This window comes from Kogia breviceps, chromosome 1, assembly GCF_026419965.1.
Source record: "Kogia breviceps isolate mKogBre1 chromosome 1, mKogBre1 haplotype 1, whole genome shotgun sequence".
Taxonomy (NCBI): domain Eukaryota; kingdom Metazoa; phylum Chordata; class Mammalia; order Artiodactyla; family Physeteridae; genus Kogia; species Kogia breviceps.
In genome coordinates this window covers 200,252,427-200,277,608 of record NC_081310.1, presented here as the reverse complement: position 1 = coordinate 200,277,608, position 25,182 = coordinate 200,252,427, and the positions used below count along the sequence as shown (strand labels likewise).

General features: G+C 63.2%; 1 protein-coding gene across 9 annotated transcripts in view; it reads left to right on the top strand.

Moving 5' to 3' along the window:
• TP73 (tumor protein p73) overlaps positions 1–25,182 on the top strand; it is a 68,186-nt gene that overhangs the window by 6,421 nt on the left and 36,583 nt on the right. For 4 of the 9 annotated variants that reach the window (XM_067022315.1, XM_067022295.1, XM_067022481.1 and 1 more), the window contains exons 1-3: positions 9,003–9,258; positions 15,743–15,840; positions 16,242–16,362. In XM_067022315.1, coding sequence (XP_066878416.1) covers positions 15,773–15,840; positions 16,242–16,362 — 189 coding nt within the window. In that variant the 5' untranslated portion in view covers positions 9,003–9,258; positions 15,743–15,772. Of the gene's footprint in view, positions 1–4,404; positions 4,460–9,002; positions 9,259–15,742; positions 15,841–16,241; positions 16,363–25,182 lie in introns of those variants that run through there. The other 5 variants (XM_067022528.1, XM_067022433.1, XM_067022383.1 and 2 more) reach the window with 2 other exon arrangements.

Sequence of the window (25,182 nt, the reverse complement as noted above, 5' to 3'; positions counted from 1 at the left end):
AGACCCCATGTGAGTAGAGTGTGGGTAGCGCCTGTGATCCTGGCAGGCTGTCTTTTCAGAGTTTTGGGGACTCTCTGGCCAGGGTCATTTTGAGTGGCCAGCAGAACCTCAGGTTGCCGACTGACTTCCTCTTTCTTTCCTCTGCTGTCATTAAACCTCTTTCCGTTCCGTTTCTCTCCTCCTGACGAATCCACTCTCCCTACAAGGCATGGCAGCTGTGCCTCCAGGGACGGGAACCGGGTCTGGGACGGACGGCGTGGGGGAGGCCGGACTGGCCCTGCCTGGACCTTTTGAAATTTGTGCTACTCAACAGCATTTCGTTGACAAAAAAAATCCACAGAGGTAAAAAGTGACAGGAGTCACGGCGAGCGCGGCCGACTTTGGAATCAGCCAGCCCAGATCTGCCACGTGACCTGTCAAAAGTTGGCTTGGGTCAATGAGCGGAAAATACCTTCCTCGTAAGGAGAGGATGTGGCCAGCTCAGCACTCAGTGGTCCCAGAGAGGGACCCTTATCTGGGCGTCTCGGGGCGTAGCCAGGCCCTGGGGCTTATAAATAATTGATGTGGCCGCCCTACCTTATGGTCCAAATTAACCCTGAGCCCCTGATGTCTCAGAATTCAGATTAATTTTTTTTCCATTTTAGAAAGGTAACATAGTATGTGAATTGTTTGTTTTATACCACTACAAAGGGATCTCATAGAAGCGCTCCACAATCGAGCTCACCCATGTTTCTGCAACGACACACACGGATGTTTACCCTAAACGGTAACAGAGACCACGAAGAGCCTTGCGTCCGTCCGCCCAGCGGCGTCGGCCCCAGACCTAAGGAAAGGCTTTGGGTTTTCTGAGCTGCTTGGACTTCGAAGTTCAGAAAAGGGTTGTGGAGCAGATGGCAGCAGTATTCTACAGGGGCCTTAACTCTTCATCCATCCGTCCATCCATCCTTCCGTCACTTGTCATTCATTCCCGAGCGCCCGCGCTCTACCAGGTTCTGTTCTGGGGGCTAAGAGCCCACAGCCTTGACCCTCAGTGATATCAGCTTAACACCAAGATGCCCGCTCCTCAGAGGCCAGGCGGCGCAAGGGGGAAGCAGGGTGCTGGCTGTGCACATACGCAGGGGGCTTGCTGGAGCCCAAGCCTCCCCCTGCCCAGGGCCCCTGGGAGCAGGCGGTGGCCCAGAGCGTCCTTTGTTCACGGCCACAGGCGGGGACGGGTCTTGACCACTGGGAGCAGGACGGGCCGTGCCCGGAGCTGGGATGGCAGGGCCTCTGGGCAGCCTTGGGGCACCGGCTTCTCCAAGCCCGTCCTGCCAGCATTTGGAAACGAACACGGGCGGCGGGGAGAAGGTTGTGGGACACACAGCAGGTGGGTCAGAAGTTTGGTCAAACTGCTCCTGGAGTCTCCTGAGTCTGCGATGGTGGTTCAGTCCTGAAAGACAAGCGCATCCCAGGAAACGCGGGAAGTGCGTCGCGCGGGACGCAGCTGAAGTGGGTAGTTTAGTCAGATGTTTATTTCCTAATGGTTTTTAGGCCCAGCTGTGCTGTGTGACGTTGGATAGGTTCCTCAGCCTCTCTGTGCATCAGTGTCCTCATCTGTAAAACGGAGATGGCAGTCTTTCTCCTGGGTTGATGTGATGGCTAAATGGTTCGTGTTTGTAAAGTACCATTTCCAGTGCTCCATGCGCGGGAGTCACATGTCAGGTGGGGCGGCGAGGATTCACGGAGATCCGGCTACTGTCGACTTTCAGACGCATTTTGGGGAACTTATCCCTGTACGGGGAGGGGCTGCTGGGAAAGGTTAAGAGCTGGAGGGAGGTGGGAGGGGTGTGGGGCGGCCTCCAACGCCCCTCTGCTGCCCCCCCCACCACACAGCCGCCACCCCGCGGGGAGCAGGGGTTTCTGCTTAAAAGCGCAGAGCAGTTTTAGCTAACCCCGCACAGCGGGCCCCCAAGATGTGTCTTGGAATGAAGGACATTTATGGAAGGCAGAAGAATGGCCCCCCAAAGGCAACCACATCCTGATCCCCAGAACCTGTGACGTACTTCACAGGAAAAGGGACGGGATTAAGTCCAGGACTGGAGATGGGGGCAGACGGCCCTGGGGAATCTGGGTGGGCCAGTGTCATGAGAAAGCCCCTCTAAGAGGGAGGCCGGAGAACCGAGAACCGGAGCCAGAGAGAAGATGCGATGGAGGCAGAGGGTGGAGAGATGCAGTTCAAGATGGGGGGAGGGGCCCGGAGCTGAGGAATGCAGGCGGCTTCTAGAAGCTGAAGAAGCAAGGACATAGATGTTGTCCTGGAGTCTCCAGAAGGGACAAACCTGCCAGCACCTTGACTTCAGTCTCATAAGACTCTCTCTTTTTGGACTCCGACTCCTGAGCCACAGAACTGTGCGAGAATAAACAGAGGCCCTGTGGTCGTCTGTTCTGGCTGCAATAGGGAAGTGAAACAAGCTCATCGCTGCAAGGCTCCTGCCCTCTCCTCTCCTCTCCATGGTGATGAGCAGAGACCTTGCGCTGATGCTGCCACCTGGGCTGACACTGGGTTCCGGCCTGGGCAAGGAGGAGCTTTCTAATCGTGCCTCATGTTGGGAGAAGGGCTCCGAAATACTGGTTGAACTCCCTGTTGAATATGCCCCACCCAAGAACTGATGGCCAGAGGTCCAGCTGTGACCACCACTCAAGGGTCGCCCACCCATCTTTGGTCTCTGACATCCTTGTTTTTGCTGAGGAAGAGCAGGGTTTGTCACCCGTCCCAGTCCTGAGGGTGGGGCCTCAGCCTCCCGGAACGCAGGACTTTCCTGTCTCCATGGGGGAGGGGGAGGGGGAGGGGGGACCCGGAGGTCACCCCACAGGAGCTCAGGATGGTGAGATGCATCCATCTCAGCTTGAGAATGGACAGTGGGGGCTTGGCTTCAACGAAGACCTGCCCACTGTGGCCATCAGCTGGCTTAGGGGGGCCTGGCAGAGCCCGGGCTGGGGGCACGGGGAGCCTTGGCATGCCTCTGGCTTCTCTGCCTCTTTTGCCAGAGAAGGAAACACCTGCCTCCCCCCAGCACTCACCCTCGCTGTGTGGTCGTAACGCCTCACGCCTGCACGTATGTGTGTGACGTCTCGGAAGGGCGAGGGCTTTGGCTCCCGTGCTGGCCGTGTCTTCAGTCACCACCTTTCTATCCAGCCCAGGACTGCTATTCTGCAAAGCGTCTTACACCCCAGGGGTTTCTCCTCGGACTTAATGCAGCACTAATGCCCGTTCCAGGGGCCCCGGGAAATGGGGAGATCACTGCAAATCATGCTTCCCAAATTTGTGTTATGTGAGACTGTATCAGTTTCCTACGGCTGCTGTAACAAATTGCCACGAACTCAGTGGCTTACAACACCACGGACTTGTTTTCCTACTGTTCTGGAGGCCAAATGGCTGAGATCGGTCTCACTGGACGGAAGTCCGGGTGCTGGCAGGCCCCGTCCTCCCTCTGCAAAGCCACAGCCCGCCACCTTCTCTCCCCCGCATTGTCCTGCCTGCCTCTGGGAGGAGCCTTGCCGGTGACACTGGGCCCACCCAGATAACCTAGGGGCTGCCATCTCCAGGTCCTTAATCCCACCGGCAATGTCCCCCTTGCCGTGTCCACCCAGAGCTGGGCTGAGCTTTTTGTGCCGCTGCCCACCGTGGGGGAGGGAAGGGACAGTGTGTATGTCATGGACTCGTCTCCCAAATCTGTCCTCCTCAAGGCCCTTCTGACCAGCAGTTAAAAATTGGTCCTGGAAATTCAGAATGTGGTATTGTGGCTGTGTATTATGTTGAATTATCTGAATTTACTCTGTGTGTGTGTGTGTGTGTGTGTGTGTGTGTGTGTGTGTGTGTGTGTGTTGGTAGGAGAAAAAGAGCTGAATATCAGCAATTTCATGGTTGGACCTGATAGCGACATAGACGGATCCTTGTCTGTTTGAAGCATCTACTGGCGTACCACAGGTGAAATGATATAACTTGTAGAATTGGCTTTGGCTGGAGCCGGACTGATGTTGGGGCCAGGGGGACATATCAGTGGATTCATTGCACCAGTCTCTCTACCTCTGAGTGTGTTTCTGCATCTCGACAAAGAGGAGGAGAAGAAAAACACACAGGCACAAGTGGAGTCAGCAGCTCCCCTCCGGGCTCCCACGCCTCCAGCTCTACTCCCCTCCGGGTGTGCGGGACTGCCTCTGGGTCACTGTGCGGAGGGCATGGCATCCACCCAGAGCAGGGGACACAGGCTGGCCGCTGGCCCCAGGGCTCCTGGCCACGCTCCGCCCCCGTCTGCCCCGAGGCTCCAGGCCGGCCACGCTGCTTCCAGGGCTCCAAAGTCATCGCCTAGGCGACCGGGACGCTGCTGCTGCTGCCACCGCCTGCCTAGCCAGCCAGGAGCCGAGGGCCTCCCGGCTGTCTCCCTCTTCACAGACCCTCCAGGGCCCGGGCTCCGCCAAGGTAGGCTTGGCTCGGGCTGGCCCTTCTCTTTCAGGCGCCAGTTGGGGCTCCCTGGGGCCACCCAGGGGTGCAGAGGCCCCTCCCTACCGGCTCCCACCCGGCGCTTGGAAACAGGGTGTCCTGGGGGCAGCGGTAGCAGGTGGGCCAGTGTGGGGAGGCCATGTCTGTGGGTCCCCTGGTGGGACTCGGGCAAGCTGGAGAAGCCACTGCTGTGTGGCACTGCCATCTGCCTCCAGGCGGGTGCGGGGCAATTTGCATGGCCCGGGGGTGGGGGTGGCGGTGGAACAGAAGTCAGGTGCCGCCGCCCCTTGGACCCACCTGCGCTCTCTCCACTTCCTGCCAAAGAGGCCCTTCCCTGCCCGCATGGCAAGGCTTGTCCCAGCTGGGGGCCACCGTTCCTCAGCGCCGCGGGGCCAGCCCAGAACGGCTGTCCCGGGCTTCCTCACCCACCGGGGGCCCCGGAGCCGGCCCTGGCCACCCTGGCCCGCAGCCGGCTGCCTCCCAGGCATCCCCGAGACCTGGGCAGCAGGAGACGGCTCCCCGTGCGGCCGCCGGCCACTGCAGCTCCACCTACGCAGCTGGACGCCCGGGGAGCCCCCGGGGCCACATACTTGAGCGGAGGGGCTGGGGTGGGGGATTCACCGTGAGGAAGGCAGAGTGTGTGCGTGTGCAGGTGTGCATACATGTGTGTGCCTGCGCGTGTGCATTGATGGTGCCCGCAGGGCGGTGGGCACCAGTGGCTGGCTCAGGAAGCAGCCTCTGGAGCTTGAGTGGAAAGGGGGATGAGGGTTTGCCTGACAGACAACCGATGGTAGATTTCCAAACGGCCCCAGAGGTCAGACGGGAGCCGCGTTTGCACCCCAAGACACCCCGGGAATCCAGCTAGATGCTTCTGTGTAGGTCAGCCCTGCGCGGTGGGTGTGACTTCCCTAATTCTACGGATGAGAAGACAGAGAGGCCTCTGTGCACACAGCCGGTGGGTGGCTGAAGGCGCCTGAGTCTGCAGCAGGTTGAGAGCTGAGCTCAAAAGTGCATTAACCTGACGTGGATCTTCTTGGAAGGGGGGTCCTCATCCCTTCCTGCCCCCTCTTGCATCCCTGCGGCCCACGCCCCCCACCGCCTCACCTGGACCCAGCCGAGGCCTGCCTCGCTAACCGCGGGCCTCTGGGTTCGCCAGGCCCACGATGTGCCCCCCGGGCGACCCTCCTCACCCAAGTCCCACCCTCTGGGAGCCGAGGCCCACAGCTGCAGGTCCAGCACCCGTCCTGTGGCCAAGGCCTCAGGGCATCCTGTCCCCTCTCCAGCCCACCTGGCTATCCCTGCCTCCCCCTGACCTGAAGGGCCGTCAGGGCCTGTCCTTGGCTGAGCTCTGCCGCATTGGTGCCCCTTCTCCGTCAGCTTGTGAGACCGGAAATGACAACTCACGTGGACCTTCATTTACCCTTGGGCTGACCCTGGGCCTGTCCACACCCCTCAGGGGGCTCCTCACAGTGTGAGGGGAAGGGCTGGTTCTCTCTTCTGCCTCCCAAGAGAGGCCCCCGGACGGCGCGGCTTAGGCGGATCCTAACCAGAGTTGGGCTCAAATCCAGCCTTGGCGCTTCTGAGCTGAGGGGCCTGGGGCAAGCAGTCCCCTCTGCGCTTCTGTAAGAACATCTGGAACGTGGGACGCAGCAGTGCCTTTGTCTCGGGGCTACTTTGAAGACAAATCAAGGAGTATAGAGGACACCAGGCTGGGGTTGGCACTGTGTGAGCACGCGGTAGATGCTGGCTGTCGTTATGGGAAAGAGCCCCAGGCCCAGGGGATGGGATGGGGGTGCGTGGGAGATAGGGAGGCAGGCGGCACAGAGGTGGCTCTCTGGGACAGATGTTCCTGGAGTGAGTGAGCGACGGATGGACCAATGCCGTGGCAACTTGGATGAAGTCATGTCAGAGGTCAGCTGACTTCAGACCCAGAGAGGAACGGAATTCATGAGTCAGATGGAGCTCTCGAAAAAAAAATCACGGCCCCGATGGCTGGGGCGGGGGCGGGGAGCTGAGTGGGGATGGGTAGAGAGTTCAGGAAATTAGTGTGTCCTGGGCCCATAGTGAGGACTCCAGGGTAGGAGGCAAGGAGTCTACGCAGGGTTGGGACACGGCCGAGTGAGTTCCCTTCAGGGACTGTGGAGGAGTCTGGAGGAGGGTGGCCAGGCGGGGCCGATGGTTTGGGAATGACCGTGCAGGGCGTGGTTGAAGGAGCACAAACGCTTGTCCTGGGAAGAGAAGATTCTGGAGGACAGAGCGTGGCACGCTGGCGTGTAGAGGTGGGACCCTCAAGAGGGGAGGAGGGGAGCCTTGGAGGAGACAGACGGAAGCAGCAGGGGCGCCTGGCAGCCGGGTGGGTGAGAGTGTTACCGAAAGTGGGGTCTGGCTGCTCGCCGCTCAAAAGCCAAAAGGAGTCCAGGTTGATGGAAAGGAAAGGTTGCTTTATCTCGGAGCAAGGGCTCCGTGTCCTCCGAATCCCCCAAGGGCTGACTCCCACCCACCGGCCCCAACTGACAACCAGGGGGCGAGAGCTTTTGTAGACGGAGGGAGGGGCTCCATGCAGAAGCGGCAGTCAGCTCTGACGGTCACCTTGAAATTGGTCACGCGGTGGTCTGAGCGGCGTCATCCTGATTGTTTTAAGTACACTTAGTCTTTAGTTCCAGGGTCAGTTCGTTCCCATTTCTTGGAGGCCAGTTCTGTTTGTTGGCGTTTTTGTCTTGGCCGCACTGCACGGCATGCGGGATCTTAGCTCCCCAAACGGGGATCGAACCTGTGCCCCCCGTAGTGGAATCGCGGAGTCTTAACCACCGGACCGCCGGGGAGTTCCCTGAGGCCGGTTCTCAGAATTATGACACCTTACGTCATAGCTACAGTCTGTCATCGTGTAGTTGACTTCTTCCACCTGGTGGGGGGGTACAGGGGTGGGGCGTATGACCTCACCTACATGTGGCCACTGTTGGGCCATCCGCTGAGGCAGAAGCGGGGAGCCTGGCTGAGAGGCTGCTGCGCTTACGGGGGCGGGGGTGGGGTGCTGAGGGGATCTGGGACTCAGGTGGCCTTGTGGGTGGGAGTGCCAGATTCCAGATCCCTGTGGAGGCGGGGTTGGAGGTGGACAGTGCGCCGGAGGGGTCCAGGATGTGGCCAGCCACTCCTCTGTCCAATCCTGGCCACCCTTGGCTCTCACTTGGGACGCGCCGTGGCCGAAAGCTCAGACACCTGCTCCACCGTCAAGCGTCTCTTCCTCTCCAGCCTCGTGAGGCTCCCAGCCCTGCAGCTGCCCGCTTCCTGGGTCCCCTTCCTGTGCCCCAGGCTGGTCTGGACCTTCCTCACCGACGCCCTCACTTCTGCTCCCACTTCTCCAGCCAGCCCCCGCCCCCCAACGGGTGGCTGGGCGCTGCTGTGGAAGCCTCCCCACGTTGTGGCACAGGTGGGATCGCGGCATCGCCAAGCTCAGGGGTGCTGTACCAGCTACCGGCCCCAGCAGGAATCCATTACTTTGCCTCTAGCGGGTGGGTTGTCTCTTACCCCTGGGTCTCTGCTGCCATGGAGTGCTGGGTCCCACTCGTTCTTCTGTAGGGGCCTTGGTCTTAGAGAGACCACTGATGGGGAGGTCCCTGCAGCTGAACCAGGGACAGACCTGGCCTCTGCCCTCTGCTGCCCCTGGGACCGGGGCAGGTTTATTCTTCCTCCTCGGCTGCTACCCTGATTCTCAGTAACCACTGGTCAGTTGCAGCTCACTCCCGTATCTCGAGCTTCTAGTCTGCGCCTGTATCAGCGCCCTGCTGAGTGCTTTGGCTTTTCCCACACATCGCAGGAAACAGGCTCAGAATGCGCAAGACGCTGGTCCAGGGGTCACACAGCTACAGACCAGAGTGGCAGAGGTGGGCTGTGTGGATGGAGGGGGAGAGGGGGGTTGGCCGGGAGTGTGGCAGGCAGGGCGGAGCTGCAGAGCAGAAAACCAAGGGACAGGAACCCTGTGTCCAGGTCTGACCCGCACATGTTGGGGGTGGAGGCCGGGATGGGAGGAAAGCCATGGGCATGTCAGCAGAGGCCGGGGGGGGGGGGGGAGGCCCGGATGTGGGTAGGGCCTCAGTGTGTGGGTGAAGAAGGAGGGGTGGACCGGGGACTTCCCAGCAGTGTGTGGGTGAGAATGCAGGCTGGAGAGGGGTTGGGCCTCCTTTGCTCACCTCCTAGAGAGGCCAGGTAGAGGGCAAGGTCAAGAACAAGGACGTTAGAGCTAGCTGGTGGGTTGGACTCCCTGCTCTGACCAGCTGTGTGCCCTTGGGTGGGTGACCTAACCTCTCTGTGCACGTTTCCACGTCGGTCAGTGAAGTGAGCTGCGTGGTGCACTGCCCTGCTGGGCCGTGGTGGGGGTCAGCCACGCTCCAGCGTTTCTTTGTTTGGTTTGGCCGCATGAGTTCCTCCACCAGGAAGCTGGTTGTGGCAGGGGTGGGGCGTGGGGGGGTGGGGGCATGTGACACTGGGTCCCCAACCCTTAGCTCGGCCGAGAGCCTCTCCCAGCAGAGGTCTGGGTGACCCTGGAGGCTGGCAGCCCTGGGGGATTTGGTCAGCCATTTCCTTCCAGAAGTACGTGAGACCCACGTGGTCAGAGGGCCGCCACCCAGCTCCCTGCCTCACGTGGGTGCTAGGCCAACCGTCAGATTCAAACAGAAACTGCCGGGCAACCCCACGGTGCTCCAGGCCTGGCCCAGGTGCCGGAGGGAGTCCGTGCCCGCCCCTGGCCTGGCTGCGGGACCGGGACCGAGGCTGGCGGCCGGGTAAGAGGCAGCGGGGCTGGGGGATTCCTGGGGCCGCTCCCAGGCTCTGCGTCCCCCGCCTCCCCACGGGCCCCAGCCCAGGAGGCAGAGAGGGCGGCTTAATCGGGCACCTCCAGCTGTTTTCATATTTCACAAGCGCACCCTGCCCCAGGGTGGGGAGGCTAAATTTGGCTCTCACCATCAGTGCCGGGCTTCCCCCGAGCGGGCAGAGGGGGAGCACGGAGCCCCCCCAGGGTGACGGAGGCCTCAGCCATGCCCTCCTCCCAGGCCCCGCGGGCCCAGTCTCTCCGCAGGAGGCCCAGGTGCCACCCTGGCCGAGGGTCCCGTCCTAACCCCACCCAACCCCCTTCAGGGCCAGCGAGGACAGAGGCTGCGCAGGCTTCCGTGGCCACGTGGCTGGGCGCGGGCGGGAGGGGCAGGTGAAGATGGCCACTGCCCTTTGCTCCCTGAGGGTGACACGCTCCTGGCCACCATTCCAGGTGGGACTCCTGCCCCGGCCCCACCGGCCGAGGGCCTCCCGTTCCCGGGGTTGGCCGGGGTCACAGAGGCCCCTCAGCTCCAAGGGCCCAGGAGGCTGGGCGCCGGGTGTCCTGCTGGAATTCAGCTGGGCCGCCGCCCGGGGACAGCGCCATGTCACGGCAGGGCCTCCTGCCTCCTGTGTCCTTGTGTGATGGCCGCCTGACCCCTCTGCCCAGGTAGGGGGACTTCTGGACGCTGGGACGTTCTGCTGTCCCCTCAAGACAAGGCCACAGGGTATGGGATGGGGCCCAGGAAGGCCCCTGGGGTCCCTCCTGAGATGGTGTGGGTTTATCTGCCCCTTAGATGTCAATCCGCCTTCTTTTACTGGAATAACCGGGGACGGACCCACCGGAATAGCCAGCAGGTGACTGAGGACAATCAGGATGGGTTGTTCTGGGGTGGGTGGCAGGGTGGAGTTCTTTGGGTCTTTCCCCACTAAACTGCGTAGGGCCGCATGCCCTCCCCCAGAGCTGGCAGCCCGACGGCCGTGGAGGAGGGGCGTGTGCCTCAAGGTGTCCTCTGCACGCAGGCCAAGCGTCCACACTCTGGACCAGGGCTCTTGCAGGTGGTGGGGGCCCCCCTCTGCGGTTGGGGTGTCCCTTCTGGGAGGGTCACAAGGACCCTAGCTTACGGGAGGTGGTTTTGGGGCCCTGGGCAGGGGTGGGCCCAGGGGACAGGGAAACCAGAGGCCTCAAAATCCTGCCCGACCAATGAGGCTGCCCGTGGGGTCCACGTAACTGAAGGGCTGTCTGTGCGCTGCCGCCTGCCAGGTGATGGGGGGGCAGGGTAAGGGGCATCCTGACCTGGAGTCGGGGAGGACAGTGGCTTCCTGGAGGAAGCCTGGCCTGGCAGGACAAGGATGGGGTGGGGAGTGGACGGCGGACCGAGGCCGAGCGTGGAGGCCGCCCCGGCTCGGGTGCGTGCGGACAGGGCCGGGGGCAGAAGGGGACCTGTGGGAACAGGGCCAGGAGCCCACGGCAGGCTGTAGCTCTCGCCGGGATTCGTGGAGGACGAGGTCAGAGGGTCGAGCAGAGGCGTCCAAGGAACAGCTGCTGCCCCCCGGGGCCTCCATCTCCCACCAGCCTGGGGCAGAAGGGCCGCGCTCGCTTGTGGGAAAAGGCCTCCAGCTGTCTGGGCTGCGGCTCGAGTCCCAGCCGGGACCCTTGGTAGCTTGGGCCTCTGAGCGCCTGCTCCGGGGTGGCAGTTCCTGCCCGACAGGGCGGTGGGAGGGCCTGGGGCCCTGGCAGCAGCTGGCCCGCTCTCCCCTGCGGCACCGGACCTCTGGGCTGGAACCTTCTCTGCCGTGGTGCGCTGCATCCCCTCCCCGGGCAGCTCTCAGAGACCTCGGGGCGTCCCCGAGCCACCCAAAGTCAGTTGGGTGTGGGGCTGTGTCTCCACTCCAGCTTGAGTTGAGGGCTCTGGGCCACACAGCCCCTGCCCCGCCTCTCCAGGGTCACAAATTTTTGCTGGAAATTCCTTGAGGTGAACTGGTTTCGGTGGCCCCAGCCTACGGGGAGCTGGGGAAGGTCGGAGGTGCCTGAGCCCCGGCCCAGCTGCTGTGAGAAGGGGCCCCACGTTGCCCTTCTCGGGCTGCCTCTGACTCAGCAGTTCCCAGGGGGCCGGGGCTCGGGGATTCCTTGAGTCCAGCCCCGACCAGCACCGGACCCCACCTTCTCACACCCACGTCTCCCTGGGAGACCGGCCCTGACCAGGACTGGACCCCTCTCGGTGCAACAGGATGCATTTTTTTTTCCCAGAGCAACTTCATCTTCGTGGAAAAGCAAAGCTGCCCGCCGTGCACGTGCACATTTCACGGCATCATTAGTGCCACCTGAAGAGGTGTCATCGAAAGTCGGCCTCTCCCCCCCACACACGCGAGTTTTTAAACGATTCGCATCCTTTGCAAAAGCAGTTTCCGTTGTGAGCACATTTCCAAATTTGAAGTGCATGTCGGAAACTGGATTTAATTTGCAGGAAGTGATTTTAGAATTGCTTTCTTTTTCTCACCTCTGCAAACTTTGGCCACCTTGGCCGAAATGCTGCTAGTGAGTAAAGGGAATATACTGTCCCTGCTCTAGGGGAGAGAGGGCTGGGCCCATGGAGCTCTGGGCGGGGGGTTCCAGTTGGGGGGTGCAGCCTGAGGCCGGACATCAGCTACGCCTCTTCTTCACGCCCAGCTCCGGTCCAGGTGGCTATGCTCCCTGGCGCCTGCAGGGACCAGGTCTGCGGCTCTGACACTCGTAGCCCAGCGCAGCCTGCTCTTCAGAGTTTTCCAGGGAAGTTGGAGGTATGGACGCTGCCTGGCTTCCTGGGTCAAGTCCCCCGGGTCCTCTTAGTAAGGCAGGGCAGGTTTCTGGACCCATTTTGCCGATGGAGAACCTGCGTGGAAGTCACCGTCAGAGGCTGGTGCCATCCTCGGGTGGACAGCCAAAGGGGCCCCCCCAGTGGGTGAGGTGAACCTGTGTGATGCTCTCGCCCCCCCGCGGGCGGCGGGGGGGGTTCTGTCCCAGAGTCACTGTGAGTCCCCGGGGTGTTGGCTAAAAGCAGACACGGAGTCCTCGGCCTGAGGGTGTACCGGAGGCAAAAGCAGCAGGATCTGCTGAAGGCAGTGGAGTCTGGTGCCCCTGGACCACCCCTTGCATCAGTAAGGCTGAGCAGTCTCCGTCTGCAGTCCTGCTGGTGAGGGCTGGTGGGGTGGGTGTAGGACCCCCGCCCCCGCCCCCCCGCCGCTTCCCCAGAGGGCCAGGCACCTGCAGGTCTGTCCCCGAGCCAGAGCCGGCCTGTGTGGTTCAGGCGCCTCTGACCCCGGCAGCTTGGGGCGAGGCAGAGGGTGGGGTAAAAATGCTGCTTGTGTCCCCCAGCGTGGGGGCCCTCTGTCCCCGCTCCCGGCTGCTCTGTGGGGAGGGAGGTGTGGGAGCCGGGGAAGTGGGGGGCCTTGGGGGGATTCCCAGTGCTGACTTGCCTCCCTGGGTGTTGGGCTGCAGGAGCTGCTGAGACCCGGGGCTGGGCTTTCAGGGAGCAACTGTCTTTAACTTCCACGCGGCTTGACCGAGGTGAAATTCACATAACATAAAGCCAACCCCTTTACAGCAAACCCTCCAGGGGCGTTGAGCTCGCTCACAGTGTTGTGCAACCATCGCCCCTATCTTACTCCAGCAGCCTCGCCCCATGCCCCGCCCCCAGCCCCTGCAACCGCCAGTCCGCCCTCCGCCTCCGTGGACCCACCTGTTCCGGACATCTCATAAACGGACTCGTAGAGCACGTGGCCTCTTTCACTCAGCATGATGTTCTGAGGTTCATAGTGACGTAGCCGGCGTGAGTGATCGTTCGTTTTTATGATGGAGTAATACTCCGGCGTGTGGACCGACCAGGATTTGTTTACTTGTTCGTCCCTTGATGCACCTTTGGGACGTTCCCACCTTTCCACTGTTGTGAATGGTGCGGCCGTGACCAGGGACAGGATCTTGCCGTCCACTTGCTGTGTGATGTTAGTTAAGGTGTTGTCTGTCTCTGGGCTTAGATGGTCCATTAGCAAAACGAAGGGGGTGGGACCAAAGTTGAGCCTCGTGTTGGTACACCCTGCCCACGCCAAGAGGCCACTCTAACCTCTGCTCATCCAAAAAGGACCAGCCATGGAGGGTGGGTGAGGGTGGGTTTCCACCCAGCTTCGGCGCGGTGGCCTGCTCCACGCCTGCTCCGGCCGGCGTGTTCTGCTTCCTACCAAGTCCACCCTGTTCTGCGTTACCACGTGGCCAGCTCCACGCCTGACTCAGCTCTGCTGGGTTTTGGATAGCTCAGCCCAGGATGGGAGTGATCTCCCCAGCACAGGAGGCATGCAAGTGAGCGCTGAGCAGCCCCTTGTTAAAACCCTGTGGACTGTGTGCTGAGGGTTTGAGGTGAAGGGGGGAGGAGGCCTGACTAAGTTGATTTGCAGTTCTGAGAAAAGCACTTGGTTGTCCCCGCACTCACAGCCATGCTGTGTGACCTCGGCATGTCACCTAACCTCTCTGAGCCCTGGTCTCCGGAGAGTGGGTGGAGTGGTCTCCGAGCCTGCTGGAGAGTTGGTTTGTGGCCAGCACTTTCCAAGCTCCTTGTCCTGGCCATCCTCGCTCGGCCCCGCCCGGCCCCTCCCAGCTCGTGCCACTGCTTCAGGGATGGTGGCCTGGCACGTGGCAGCCCCGGGAGCAGGCCACCGGCCTCTCTCAGGGCCCACCGCCTGGGGGCAGACAAAGTGACAGATTGCAGGCTGTGCCCTCCCTCCCCCGACGGCCGTGGGCAGGTCCGGGCCTGCCCGCTTGGGCCCTGCCAGGCGGTGGCCAAGCTGATTCCCGTGGCCCCTTGCCAAGAGCCTGGAGGCTGGCCCAGGGGAGACGTCGCCTTGGCCTGGGTGGGGGCAGTGGGCAGGGTGGGCTCTGGTTTCCCTGCCCCTCCCCCCTACCGTAGGACAAGGGTTCGAGATGTGCCCCGTGGGGTCGCCGCCAGCTCCTCCTGGGTGACTGCTTCGGGTGGGCATGGAGGCCCTCAGGAGGGGTGGCAGTGGGGACAAAGGCCAGCAGGCACAGAGTCGGGGTGCCCCCAAGCCCTGAGCATCTCCTTGAAGGGGGGCCATTCGTGCAGTGACCCCCTCCAGTGACAGAGAAGCTTCTCGGCCTCGGCCTCGGCGGCTGCCTCGTGGGGTCAACACTGCTTTTGAGTCCAGGCCGCACGCAAGGATCCCACATCAGAGGTGAAAGGCCGCCCAGCCTGCAGTAATCGGGCCCAGCCAGGCTCGTACCGGGGCCTTGGCTCCAGCCTCCGGTGGGCTCTGCACATGCCCTTCCCATGGGGCACCCGAGATCTAAGCTGTCGCCAGCCACTGGGGCCTCGGGAGCCCCCAAACCTGGCTTGAGCCACCCCCCAGACCAAACCTAGAGATGCAGTTCATAATAATAATGACCACTTGTGTTCCAGTGTGATTATGACCCAGGCACAGCAGAGACTTTATTTTTTTTGTTTGTTTTTATTTTTTTAATTTATTTTTTATTGCAGTATAGTGGATCTACATAGTGTTAATTTCTGCTGTACAGCAAAGTGACTCAGTTATACACACATATGCATTCTTTTTCATATTCTTTTCCATTACAGTTTATCGCAGGATATTGAGTATAATTCCCTGTGCTGTACAGTAGGACCCTGTTGTTTACCTGTTCTATATATAATAGTCTGTATCTGCTGACCCCAAACTCCCACTCCATCCCTCCCCCACCCCCCTCGCCCTTGGCAACCGCAAGTCTGTTCTCTATGTGAGTTTGTTTTGGTTCTGAACATAAGTTCACTTGTGTCGTTTTTTTATTTATTTATTATTTATTTATTTATTTTTTGCGGTGCGCGGGCCTCTCACCACTGCGGCCTCTCCCGTTGCGGAGCACAGGCTCCGGACACGCAGGCTCAGCGGCCACGGCTCACGGGCCCAGCCGCTCCGCGGCACGTGGGATCTTCCCGGACCGGGGCACGAACCCGTGTCCCCCGCATTGGCAGGCGGACTCTCAACCACTGCGCCGCCAGGGAAGCCCGTGTCGTTTTTTTAGAGTTCACGTGTAAGGGACTTCATATGGCATTTGCCTTTCTCTTTCTGACTTATCTAGTAGAGACTTGAAATTCGTGCTCCCAAGGGGCCCTGCGGCAGCCCCATGGGGGGATGCTGCTGTCACCCCCATTTCACGGGTGGCGGCTTTGAGAAGCTCCTGCTGCCCAGGCCCCCAGACGGGTCTGAAGCCAGGCTGCCCACCCCCGGGCCTCGGTTCCCGCCCCCAGAAAGGGCAGGAGGCAGTGAGGGGCTGGGTGAAGGGCGTGCGCCTGCTTAGCGCACCAGGGCGTCCCCGAGTGGTCATCGTCGGCCCCGCCTCCCGCCCGTGCCCGAGGATGCCGGCTGGGGAGCCCAGAGGATGCCCTCCCAACCCGCACTCTTGTCCTTTCCTCCTGGCAGAGCGAGCTGCCCGCAGCCGGGAGTGGGAGGATGTCGCAGTCCACCCAGCCCACCGCCACCGACGAGGGGGCCACGTTCCAGCACCTCTGGAGCTCTCTGTGAGTACCTCCTCTGAGCCCGCCGGACTCGGGGGCTGGGATGGACTCGGGGGCTGGGCGGGGAGCTGCTGCCCTGGGCTTTCTCCTGGGCACGCAGGGTCCGATGTCTGGGCTTCTTCCTCTGCCCAGCCCTCCAGAGGGGTTGGGTCCAGGGGACAAAGGCTGTGTGTGGCCACGCCAGCCTGGCACTCATGCCAACCCTGGAGAGGCTGGTGGGGTAAGGGGGCTGGAGGCCGCGGGGTCTGAGGGTCAGGGAAGGAGCAGAGGAGACGAGGGGCTGAAGGAATCCGTGGAGGTGGGAGAGGGAGGCCCCCAGGAGCTGCGGGCTGGCCTTGAGCTCCGGGCCTGGGCCATCTGGGCTGATGGCTGTGCTCCCTGTTCTGTCTCCCTCCTCTGTCTAGGGAGCCGGACAGCACCTACTTTGACCTTCCCCAGTCGGGCCAGGGGAATGATGAGGCGGCGGGTGGTGCGGAGGCCAGCATGGATGTCTTCCACCTGCAGGGCATGACCGCTTCTGTCATGGTGAGTGGGCTGCCCTCTGCGGAGGACTCGGGGGAGGGGCAGTAAATGTGGACTGCCCTGTCCTGGGAACCTGCGGAACCAGGAAACAGGCTCTCAGGTGTACGGCTTCCTCTCTGGGTTTGTCAGCACATTTCAGATGACGAAGTGGAAAATGTATCAGCTCATGTAACTGTCAGTCCAGGTGTAGGAAGGCCTTCAGGCATGGCTGGATCCAGGTGTAGGAAGGCCTTCAGGCATGGCTGGATCTGAGTGTATGAATGAATTCAGGCATGGCTGGATCCAGGTGTTCAAACAGCTGCCTCTCTGTCTCGTGCTCTGCTTCCCCCGTGGTGGCTTTGTTCTTAGGCAGCGTCTCCTCTCATGGTAAAGGCTCCATCAGCATCTCCCTCCCTGTGGGGAAGGACCCCTCTTTGCCCAGAGTCCAGCATGCCTATCTCTGAACGCCTATCGCTGAGCCATCCCTGTGCCCCTGATGGCCTGGGTCCCCTGAAACGGGGTCAGGATGGAGCGGAGTGGTGTGGGCTCTGCCCACCACGGGCACTGACTCAAGGGGAAGCGCACCCTGAAGGAAGCTTGAGCTGCTGTTTCCAGAGGAGGGAGGCTGCATGGGGGATGCAGGGGCACCTGAGGCCCTGACAGCCGCCAGCCCTGCGGTGTCTCAGGCCTTGCCACGCTGCAGGAGGGTTGTGATGACCGGGTGGCGGCCATATTCCTGTCTCTCTCCCTGGCCGCCCACTGCCAGGCGCTGGTGGGCCAGGAGATGGGGGGGCAGGAGAGACACAAGAAGGGTGTGTAAGGATCCCTGGCCCCGGGGAGGCCCAGCGACGCCTGCCGTCCCCAGCTCCCCCTCTGGTCACCTTGGGCCAGCCTCTGCCGGACCCGGGGCTGCTGCGTCCTGCCCACAGGCTTGCTGTGCAGCTCCCTCAGACGGGGACTTGTCGTGGGACCTTGGCTAAGTGCATGAGGGAAGCACCTGGGTCTCCGCTTGCAGCTCCCCGGATGGCGGCTCCCTGGATGGCCGCTGGCCCCCACAGCCCAGCACAGCGGCCTCGGGGCCCCAGGCCAGGACCAGGGTGCAGGAGGGAGACGGAGCTGGGAGCTCTGGAGGCGGTGGGCGCTCAGAGTCTGGCCCCCTCTCCCTAAAGCCCCCTTCCAGATCGGAGCCCTCACCCCAACACACACCCGTCCAAGGCATCTGGTGAACAGTGGGGACCGTGGGGGCCCCAGTCGTGGGAATGAGCCTGGGTCAAGGGGGTGGGGGACAAGGAAGGGTCCCCACGTCCTACGTCAGTGTCCGTCTCGGATGCTGGGCTGGCCCAGGGCCCGCTGGCCCGCATGGGGCGAGGAGAAGGCACCTGCTCGGGCAGTCTCACCTGGGGCGGGTGGGGGTCTGGGGGGCAGCGAGCCCCCTGTGACGTCCTTGCTTCTGAGGAGCCCCTCAGAGTGGACCTGAGGAACCTGTCTGCCCAGCGCAGGCCTCCTGCCTCTGCTCAGGACACCATCAGAGCAGAAACATTGGCCTGTTATGGTCCCATTTTACAGGTGAGGAAACCGAGGCAGATGCTGGGCCTGGGCGGGGCCAGGTAGTGCCACCCTGTCCCTTCGGACCATTTCCTGTCTGCCAGCATCTCCCCAGGGGCCAAGGGGCCTGACCTCTCACGGTCCCGGTCGCCCCTCCTGGACATCAGTGTCCTGGCGCCACTGTCTCGGCTGGGTCTCAGCCTGTCAGTAGTGATGCTCTGGGCTAGGATGCCTGGGGTGTTCACCTGAGCCCTGCTACCTGCACTGCGGGGTGGGGTGGGGGGTGAGAGAGAGAGAGAGAGGGAGAGAGAGAGAAGACCGAGGGCTCTGCCTTTACTGGGGCTGAGGATGGGGTGCCTAAGGTTTGGGGACTTGATTCGTTATTGGTGAATTTAAAACATAACAGTGGAATTAAACCGTGAAAGGGAGAAGTGGGGTCACTCCAAGGTCCATTATCTGGTCACCCAGGGCTTTCTGAAAGGGAGCCTCCAGGGATGCGGCAGCTGGGTTCTTGACCTAGTTGTGTAGCTGTCGAGGTGCATGTCTTTGAAGCGGGTGCCTCACCCAGCCAAAGCCTAATGTCAGGCGCTTACATTACAGTCAGAAAGCAAATTGTCAGACACTCACCCTCCATCCACTCTGGGGAGGGACAGGAGCTGCCCCCAGGCTCCAGGGAGGGAGGGCCCCTGAATGCGGTCTCCTAAGAGGCCTGTCTCTGTAGTTCCAGAAGCCCCCACCTCCCCTCCTCCCAGCTGCCCGGATCACGCCCTGGAGGGCAGTAGGCCCAGGAGACCCCGATGACCCAGTGTGAGGAGCAGACCAGCTCTGCGTTCCTGTGGGGCGGGACGCCCGCCTCCAGGGAGGATGCTTGACGCTGAGCAGGTCTGGGCCAGGGAGGGCGGGGCACCCCTCTCACCAGCCGTGGGGTAACCAGGATGGGGCCTCTCACCTCTGCCAACAAGAGGGCCGAGTCCACCAGCTGGCGACACGCCTCTTAGTAAAAGTCCTGCAGGCTCGCAGACGTGGGGGTGGCCAGAACCACGCTGGCCCTGGCTGGGGGCAGCTGGGGGGCGGGGAGCCAGGCCCCCTCCAAATGCCTCGTCCTGACCCCTGCCTGACATCGTGAGGGCAGATACCGGTCTGGGGCCTGGCGTGTAGCCCAGCCCTCGCCCTCCTGCAGCCCAAGGCAGCCCAGAGGGAAAGGTGAGGCTCAGAGACGCAGCTGGACAGCTGGGCAGCTGGCTGCAGAGCCCACTGCCTAGCTGCCTTGCAGAAGGGCCTCTGCCTGATGCGTCCAGAGGCCTGGAGCAGGGGCCCACGGAGTCCAGGGTGCAGGCAGGAAGCCCCGCAGAGCTGAACTGGGTGGTGTTGTCTTAAAGACCAGACTGGCGGCCGAGAAGACCTGTCCTTCCGGCCAGAACACAGCCCCGGCAGACGCTGTGCTGCTGAGGGCGACCTGGTGATGCTGGGGTGCAGGTGGGGACTCCTGAGTGCCTCACCCCCACCCCTGTGGCTCCATCCCCACCCACCAGCAGGTCCCTCGTCAGGGAAAGCCTGGGGCTCAGCGGGGAGGGGGGTAGCCCCTCCTCCAGGCGGGTAACAGGTCAAGTGCTCCCCAGGCGAGGCCCCAGGTCAAGGAAGCAGCAGCTGCAGAGTCAAAAGTTCTCACTCGCCACCCGCCCTGCAGTCATGATTCAGGCCCCTGTAAACACGTGCAAGCACTCGGCGCACGCGCACACACACACACACGCACACACACGCACGCACACGCACACACACACACACACACACGGACCCTCACGCCACTCCCTCTGGCCGCTGTCCTCTGAGATAATGGGTGCCCGTACCCCAGCCCCAGGCTCTGGGGCCACCCACCCTAGCCGGGTCGTGGGGCTCATCCGGCAAGAGGCTGAGGCCAAGGCAGGCACAGTCCTCGTATCGGGGGACACTGGTCCTTGGGCGTGGCACACACTGTGGTCTAGGGGCCTTGGGTCTCCACCCTGCTCCGTTACCTTGGCGACCAAGCAGATTACTTCCTGCCGGACCTGCAGGTCCCTGAGCAGCACCCCCGGCCCTGTCAGGAAACAGACCATCGGGGACCCCCGGGACGCCCTTAACCGCTGCTTCAGTGGCCGGTGGGAACAGGCAGAGTGGGAGGGGCCTCGCCTGAGGAGCCAGTCTGTCCCGGGTTCGAGTCCCCATGTCTCTGAGCCTCGGTGCCCTCACTTGGTGACCTGGGGTGATAGGCCATGTGAGGTCCCAGCAGAGGCTCCGCCAGCCCTGTGGGGCCTCGGACCACCCTCCTCCCATGCTGGGCAGCTGAGGAAGCCGAGTCGGGAAGTTAAAGGAGAAGGAGGAGGGCCCCTATGGGAGCACTTGGCCCCTCGGCCTCGGAGGAGTCCCAGAGCACAGATTCCTGGTGGGGCCGCTGAGCTCGCTGAGGTCGCTGCGGCCAGGGTCCACTGCACCACAGGGCTGAGATGGTGCAAAGGGCGTCGGGGGCTCGGAGGTCAGATCCCACCCCCGCCTCTTCTTTGCTTGGAGAGCTATTTGACCCTCTGGGCCTCAGTTTTCTTGTCTGTGGAATGGGCCAGTGAGCATCTAAGCCAGGGTCGTGAGGATGACTGATGGTGCCTGACCTGTAGGAACGCGTGACAAACGCTAGACGTGATGCTGAGACCAGGGACAAGGGCTGAGGTTAAGAGAGCTCTTCCCCCTGGAACCCAGAACAGTGGAGCCAAGGAGGGCCCGAGAGCAGCTGCTTCCAGCCCCTGCGGCTGCTGTGCCAGGGAAGGACCCGGCGCCCCAGGCCCACGTTGGGGCCCTTCGGTGGAGCTCCTGCCCTGTGTGGTGGCCTCCAGTTCTGGCTGTCCCTGTAGACCCCCGGCGGCTCACCCACGACAAGCACCTATAAAATAGGCCCCCACCTCCTGCAAGAGGAGAGAGGGGGACACCCGGCCTCCTGTGGGCTCGAAAGGAGGGCTGCCCAGAGGACACGAGGTGGGAGGTGACTCCTGGGCCCCCGGGGGGTGCCGTGACAGGGGGAAGCTTGTAGGGTCTCCCCCGGCCCTGGAGGCCCTCACAGTCTGAGAGGAGCATGGACAGGATGGAGCCCCCCCATGGTGAGCGCTCGTGGGGTCCCGAGCAGGCAGCGGCCATATGCACCCCGTGCTGGCTCTGGGCCTAGGCTTTGGGCCATCCGGGCTTTTCTGATTGTCAGTGTCCCTCAGGACAAAACGGGGGCAGGGGAACTTCCTTGCCGGTCCAGTGGTTAGGACTTGGCGCTTTCACCGCCGAGGGGCCTGGGTTCAATCCCTGACGGGGACACTGGGACCCCGAAAGCCTCCAAAGAAACGGAAGGGGGCAGGGCTCTGGCCAGCTGTGCCGACGCACGGGGGCTGAGACGGAGGAAAGGGGGGCTCGGTTGAGGATGGGGCTGGTTGAGGTTGAGGCTGGCGGGCTCTCCTCCCTGACCATCCCTTCCCCGTCTCCCCCGCCCATCTTCCCGGAGTCTGAGCGCCTCCTGCCACCCTGGCTGCCCACGCCCGCCCCCTCCCTGCATCCCTTCCCACCTCTCCTGGTGCCTTTCTCCGGTGACCGCTGTTGTGGGAGCCTGGGCCGTAGAGGGGGCTGTGTCTGGGGGCCGAGCCACCCTGGAGCCCCGCCGGCCCCTCCCCAGGTGCCCAGTGAGCTATGCAGGGGACAGACACCAGGGTTAGCACCTGCAGACACTCGGGGCCTTGAGACCCCAGCGGTCACCCAGGACAGGCCTGGGAGCAAGGAGGGCACAGGCCAGTACGTACACTCCCCGCAGCAGGCATTGTCAGGGAGCCGAGCCAGCCCCCAGAGGGGTCAGGTGGGCCGAGGAGGGCCTGCCGCCCCGAGGAAGTGGGGACGGAGCTCAGGAACAGTGAGTCCCACCTGCCACCGGATCACAGAGCCACCTGCCTGTGGGTGTCCGGAAGGGCTGTGAGGAGTTTGACCTGGAGTTGACACATCACTGCTGCCCTTCTGGTGACTCACCCCTTCCTGCGCAGGTGGGCTGTGCGAGAAAACATACCCCCAGCCCTGCTGCGGCGAGCCCTGCGGAAGTAGTCAGTGAGGTGGAGTCCCGGTGAGTTAAACTCAGAAGGGCAGGCGCCGCGGGCCCGGCGGGGTGACTTGCGAGGGCAGCGCTGGCCGCTGAGGACTCAGCCAGGAAGAGTTCCCGGGGACAGGGGCCCGGGCTCCCCCATCCGTGTCCCTGGATGGCCAGGATTTTGGATAAAGGCACGGGAAGTGCGTGATACTCTGGGGCAGATGCCGGAGCTCCGGCACTTTGAGAGCCGGAAACGTGCTCTCGTCGTTCACGCTGGGAACCCCAGTGCGGCCCATGCTCACGCAGTGGGGACCCAGCCGGTTCTGAGGCCGCAGGTGCCCCCGCAATGTGGGTGAGGCGTGGTTGCTGTGCCTTCAGTGCTTCCAGCAGGGCTCAGGGGAGGAGGTCTTCCCGACCTGACCCTGCCTCCCTGTGGGCAGCCTCCAGTCTGGGCACACGTGTGCGTGGCCAGCCCCTCCTGGGCCCTGCCTTGTGCCCCGCAGGCCTGAGCCCCAGAGAGCAGACCAAGGCCAAGGCCGCCCTTCGGCCGTGCCAGCCGTCCGAGGCCCCTCGGAGCCCTGGCCTTCTTCTGCCCAGGGCTTTGCCTGCCGGCTCACTCTCCTGCTGTGTTACTCAGCGGCGCTGCGTGACAGGTCACCACCAACGGAGGGGCCGAAAGCGGCACCCGTTTATTATCTCACGGCTTCTGTGGGTCGGGAGTCCGGCCTGTCCCCACTGGGCCCCCTGCTCAGGGTCTCACCAGGCTGTACTCAAAGTATCCGTGAGGATTACCATCTTGTCTGAGGCCTGGGACCTCTTCCAGCCTCTGGTTGGTGGCAGAGTTCAGTGTCCGGTTCTTGCTGGCTGTTGACGCAGGGCCACTGCTCTCAGCTTCTAGAGGCCGCCCGCCGCACCCTGCCACGTGGCCCCTCCGCAGCCTGGCAGTTCGCTCCTGAGGCCGTCAGGAGGAAGTCGCCCTGATTGGGTCAGGCCCACCCAGATAGCATCCCCTTTGATTAACTCGAATTTTGCCCAGTGCTGCACAACGCCCTGTCCTTGACCCCAGGCCCTTCCCCTCCTCTCCTACCTACCCGTGTGTCTCTCCATCCAGCCACCTGCCACGCCCCCCGGCCCTCTTGGGAGAAGCCCTGGCAACACCCACAGGAATCTCACTGACCGACAGTCTCCCCGCCTCATGCCCCCACCCCCGCCCCGCCCCGGCCTTGCCGCCCACGGGCATCCTGGGTGGGAAGGCTCTCGGCCGCTGCCTCTGGCCAGAACTTGCAGCCTGGGCCTCGCTGCAGACCCCCTTCCGGAACATCGGTCTGTCCCACAAACCTTGATGTCTCATTGTGAGTGAGGGACACCTGTGCATTGGGAGTAACAACCACGGCCACACACGGTCACGGGGGTTCAGGCTGCGTGTGCTGAGCTGTGCTTTTGGCTGCAGCCGCCAAGGCCCCCAGAGCCTGAGCCGGGGACTCTCGGCCCAGCCCCTTGGGGGCAGCGCCTGGCTGCACGTCCCCTGCCTGGGATCCCCCTTTCCCTCAGCCAGAGGAGCTGGGGGGCTGGACACGTCACAGGCCCCTCGGGCCGGCCTCCCCCCGCGTAACCCCACAGCTCCCAGCTCCCCGGGATGTGCCAAGAACAGGCCGGGAGAGAGACGGGGTCTACGTGCCGTCTTCTCGGCGCCTTGCGAGTTTTTAAGCTCTCCTTGGGGGATGGAAGCAGCCGGGCTCCGGGGGCTTGGAGACTTCACAGCCACTTTCGCGTGATCCGGGCCCGGTTGATCTTCCAGGGACGATCCCGGCCCCTGTGCCAACTTTGTGTCAAAGACGGTGAAGTTACGGTGGATGGTTCCTCCAGAGAGGGAGTGGCGGTGACCGCCGTGAAGGCGCCGGGGAGGCGGGCCCCCACCTCTGAGCCCCAGGCAGTGCTGAGGCCAGTGCCCTCCCTGCGTTGCGATGGGCGGGGCTCCAGCGGTCCTCCTTCGGGACCACCTCCCTCTCATTCCGGGGGCTCGGCAGCAGCAGGGACGTGGCCGGCGGCAGGCCGGGCAGCGTCCGGGGCGAGGGCTCTGGGCTGCGTTGGGCCCCACCCAGATGCTCAGTCCGTTGCCAGGCTCCCTGTGGGGTTCCGCAGGCAGCAGGTCTCCCCGAGTGCGTCTCGCCTCTGCTCAGCCCTTTGGGGCAGCCCCGGAGGACCACCACATTCCCTAGGCAGGAGTGAGATTCGCTCCACCCTGGGCGCAGAGCCGGAGGCACCATCTGTGCCCTGCGGGGTGGCCTGGTTTTGCCTCCCGAGCCCTTGAGGGCCCGGGCTGGCCCCCTGAAGCTCTGGGCTGGAGGCCTGTGGCCGCCAGGGCCTCCCGTGGGCAGCATCTCCGAAGGAGCCAGGCGCAGCCTCATTGCGGAGGCGGCCCGCGGCCCCGCGGCCGCCCCCTCCCTGCGCAGCCGCCTTTGGTGCGGTCCGACCCAGCAGTGGGCAAGCCGAGGCCTGCCCTGGACTTCGATGAATAGTCATGAGGAATAAAGGGGTGGGCCGCCCGTTTTGTTGTTAGATGCAGCTAGTTGACAGGACCAAGGCAGATGGAGAGGGCCAAAGTGCCCACGGCCAGCCCACATGTTCTGGAGCGTCCTGCGCTTCTGCCTGCCTAGCCACGGAGCCTCTCTGCCTGGGTCCACCCTGCCGGGCGGCCTCACCCCCGCCCCCGGCTCCCCGGCCACCCATCCCCATGCCTTGCCCCGCGGCACGCCAGCTCCGCGGCGTGTGCAGACCCCCGTGCGCCCACCATGCTGTACGTCAGTGACCCCGTGCAGCACTTCGCCTCGGTAGGTGTGCTTCGTGCATCCTTCTCGGGGCCGTGGTGGGGCTTTCGCCGTGGTGGAGGATGCACAGGGCATTCTCTTGTCTGTCGCCCCGCTCGGCACCTGGGGCCGGATGGGATGCCGCCATCCAGGGTGAGCAGAGGCAGGTAGGAGGCGCCGAGGGGCTGGGGCGGCCCCGGGCATGGAGGCAGGTGCCTGCCCATGCTGGAGAAGCTCTGGGGACCGGTGCCCACTGGCCGGGCAGGAGCCACAGCCGGGGGGGGAGGGCTGGTGGGAGTCTGGTCAGCTGGTGCCCACCCCCAGAGACGTGCGGGTTTCCCTCACCACCGGGCCTTGGGCTGTCCGAGGCGCGGGGTGGGCTGCCCCACCTGCCCGGCCCTGCCCCCGGCTGCA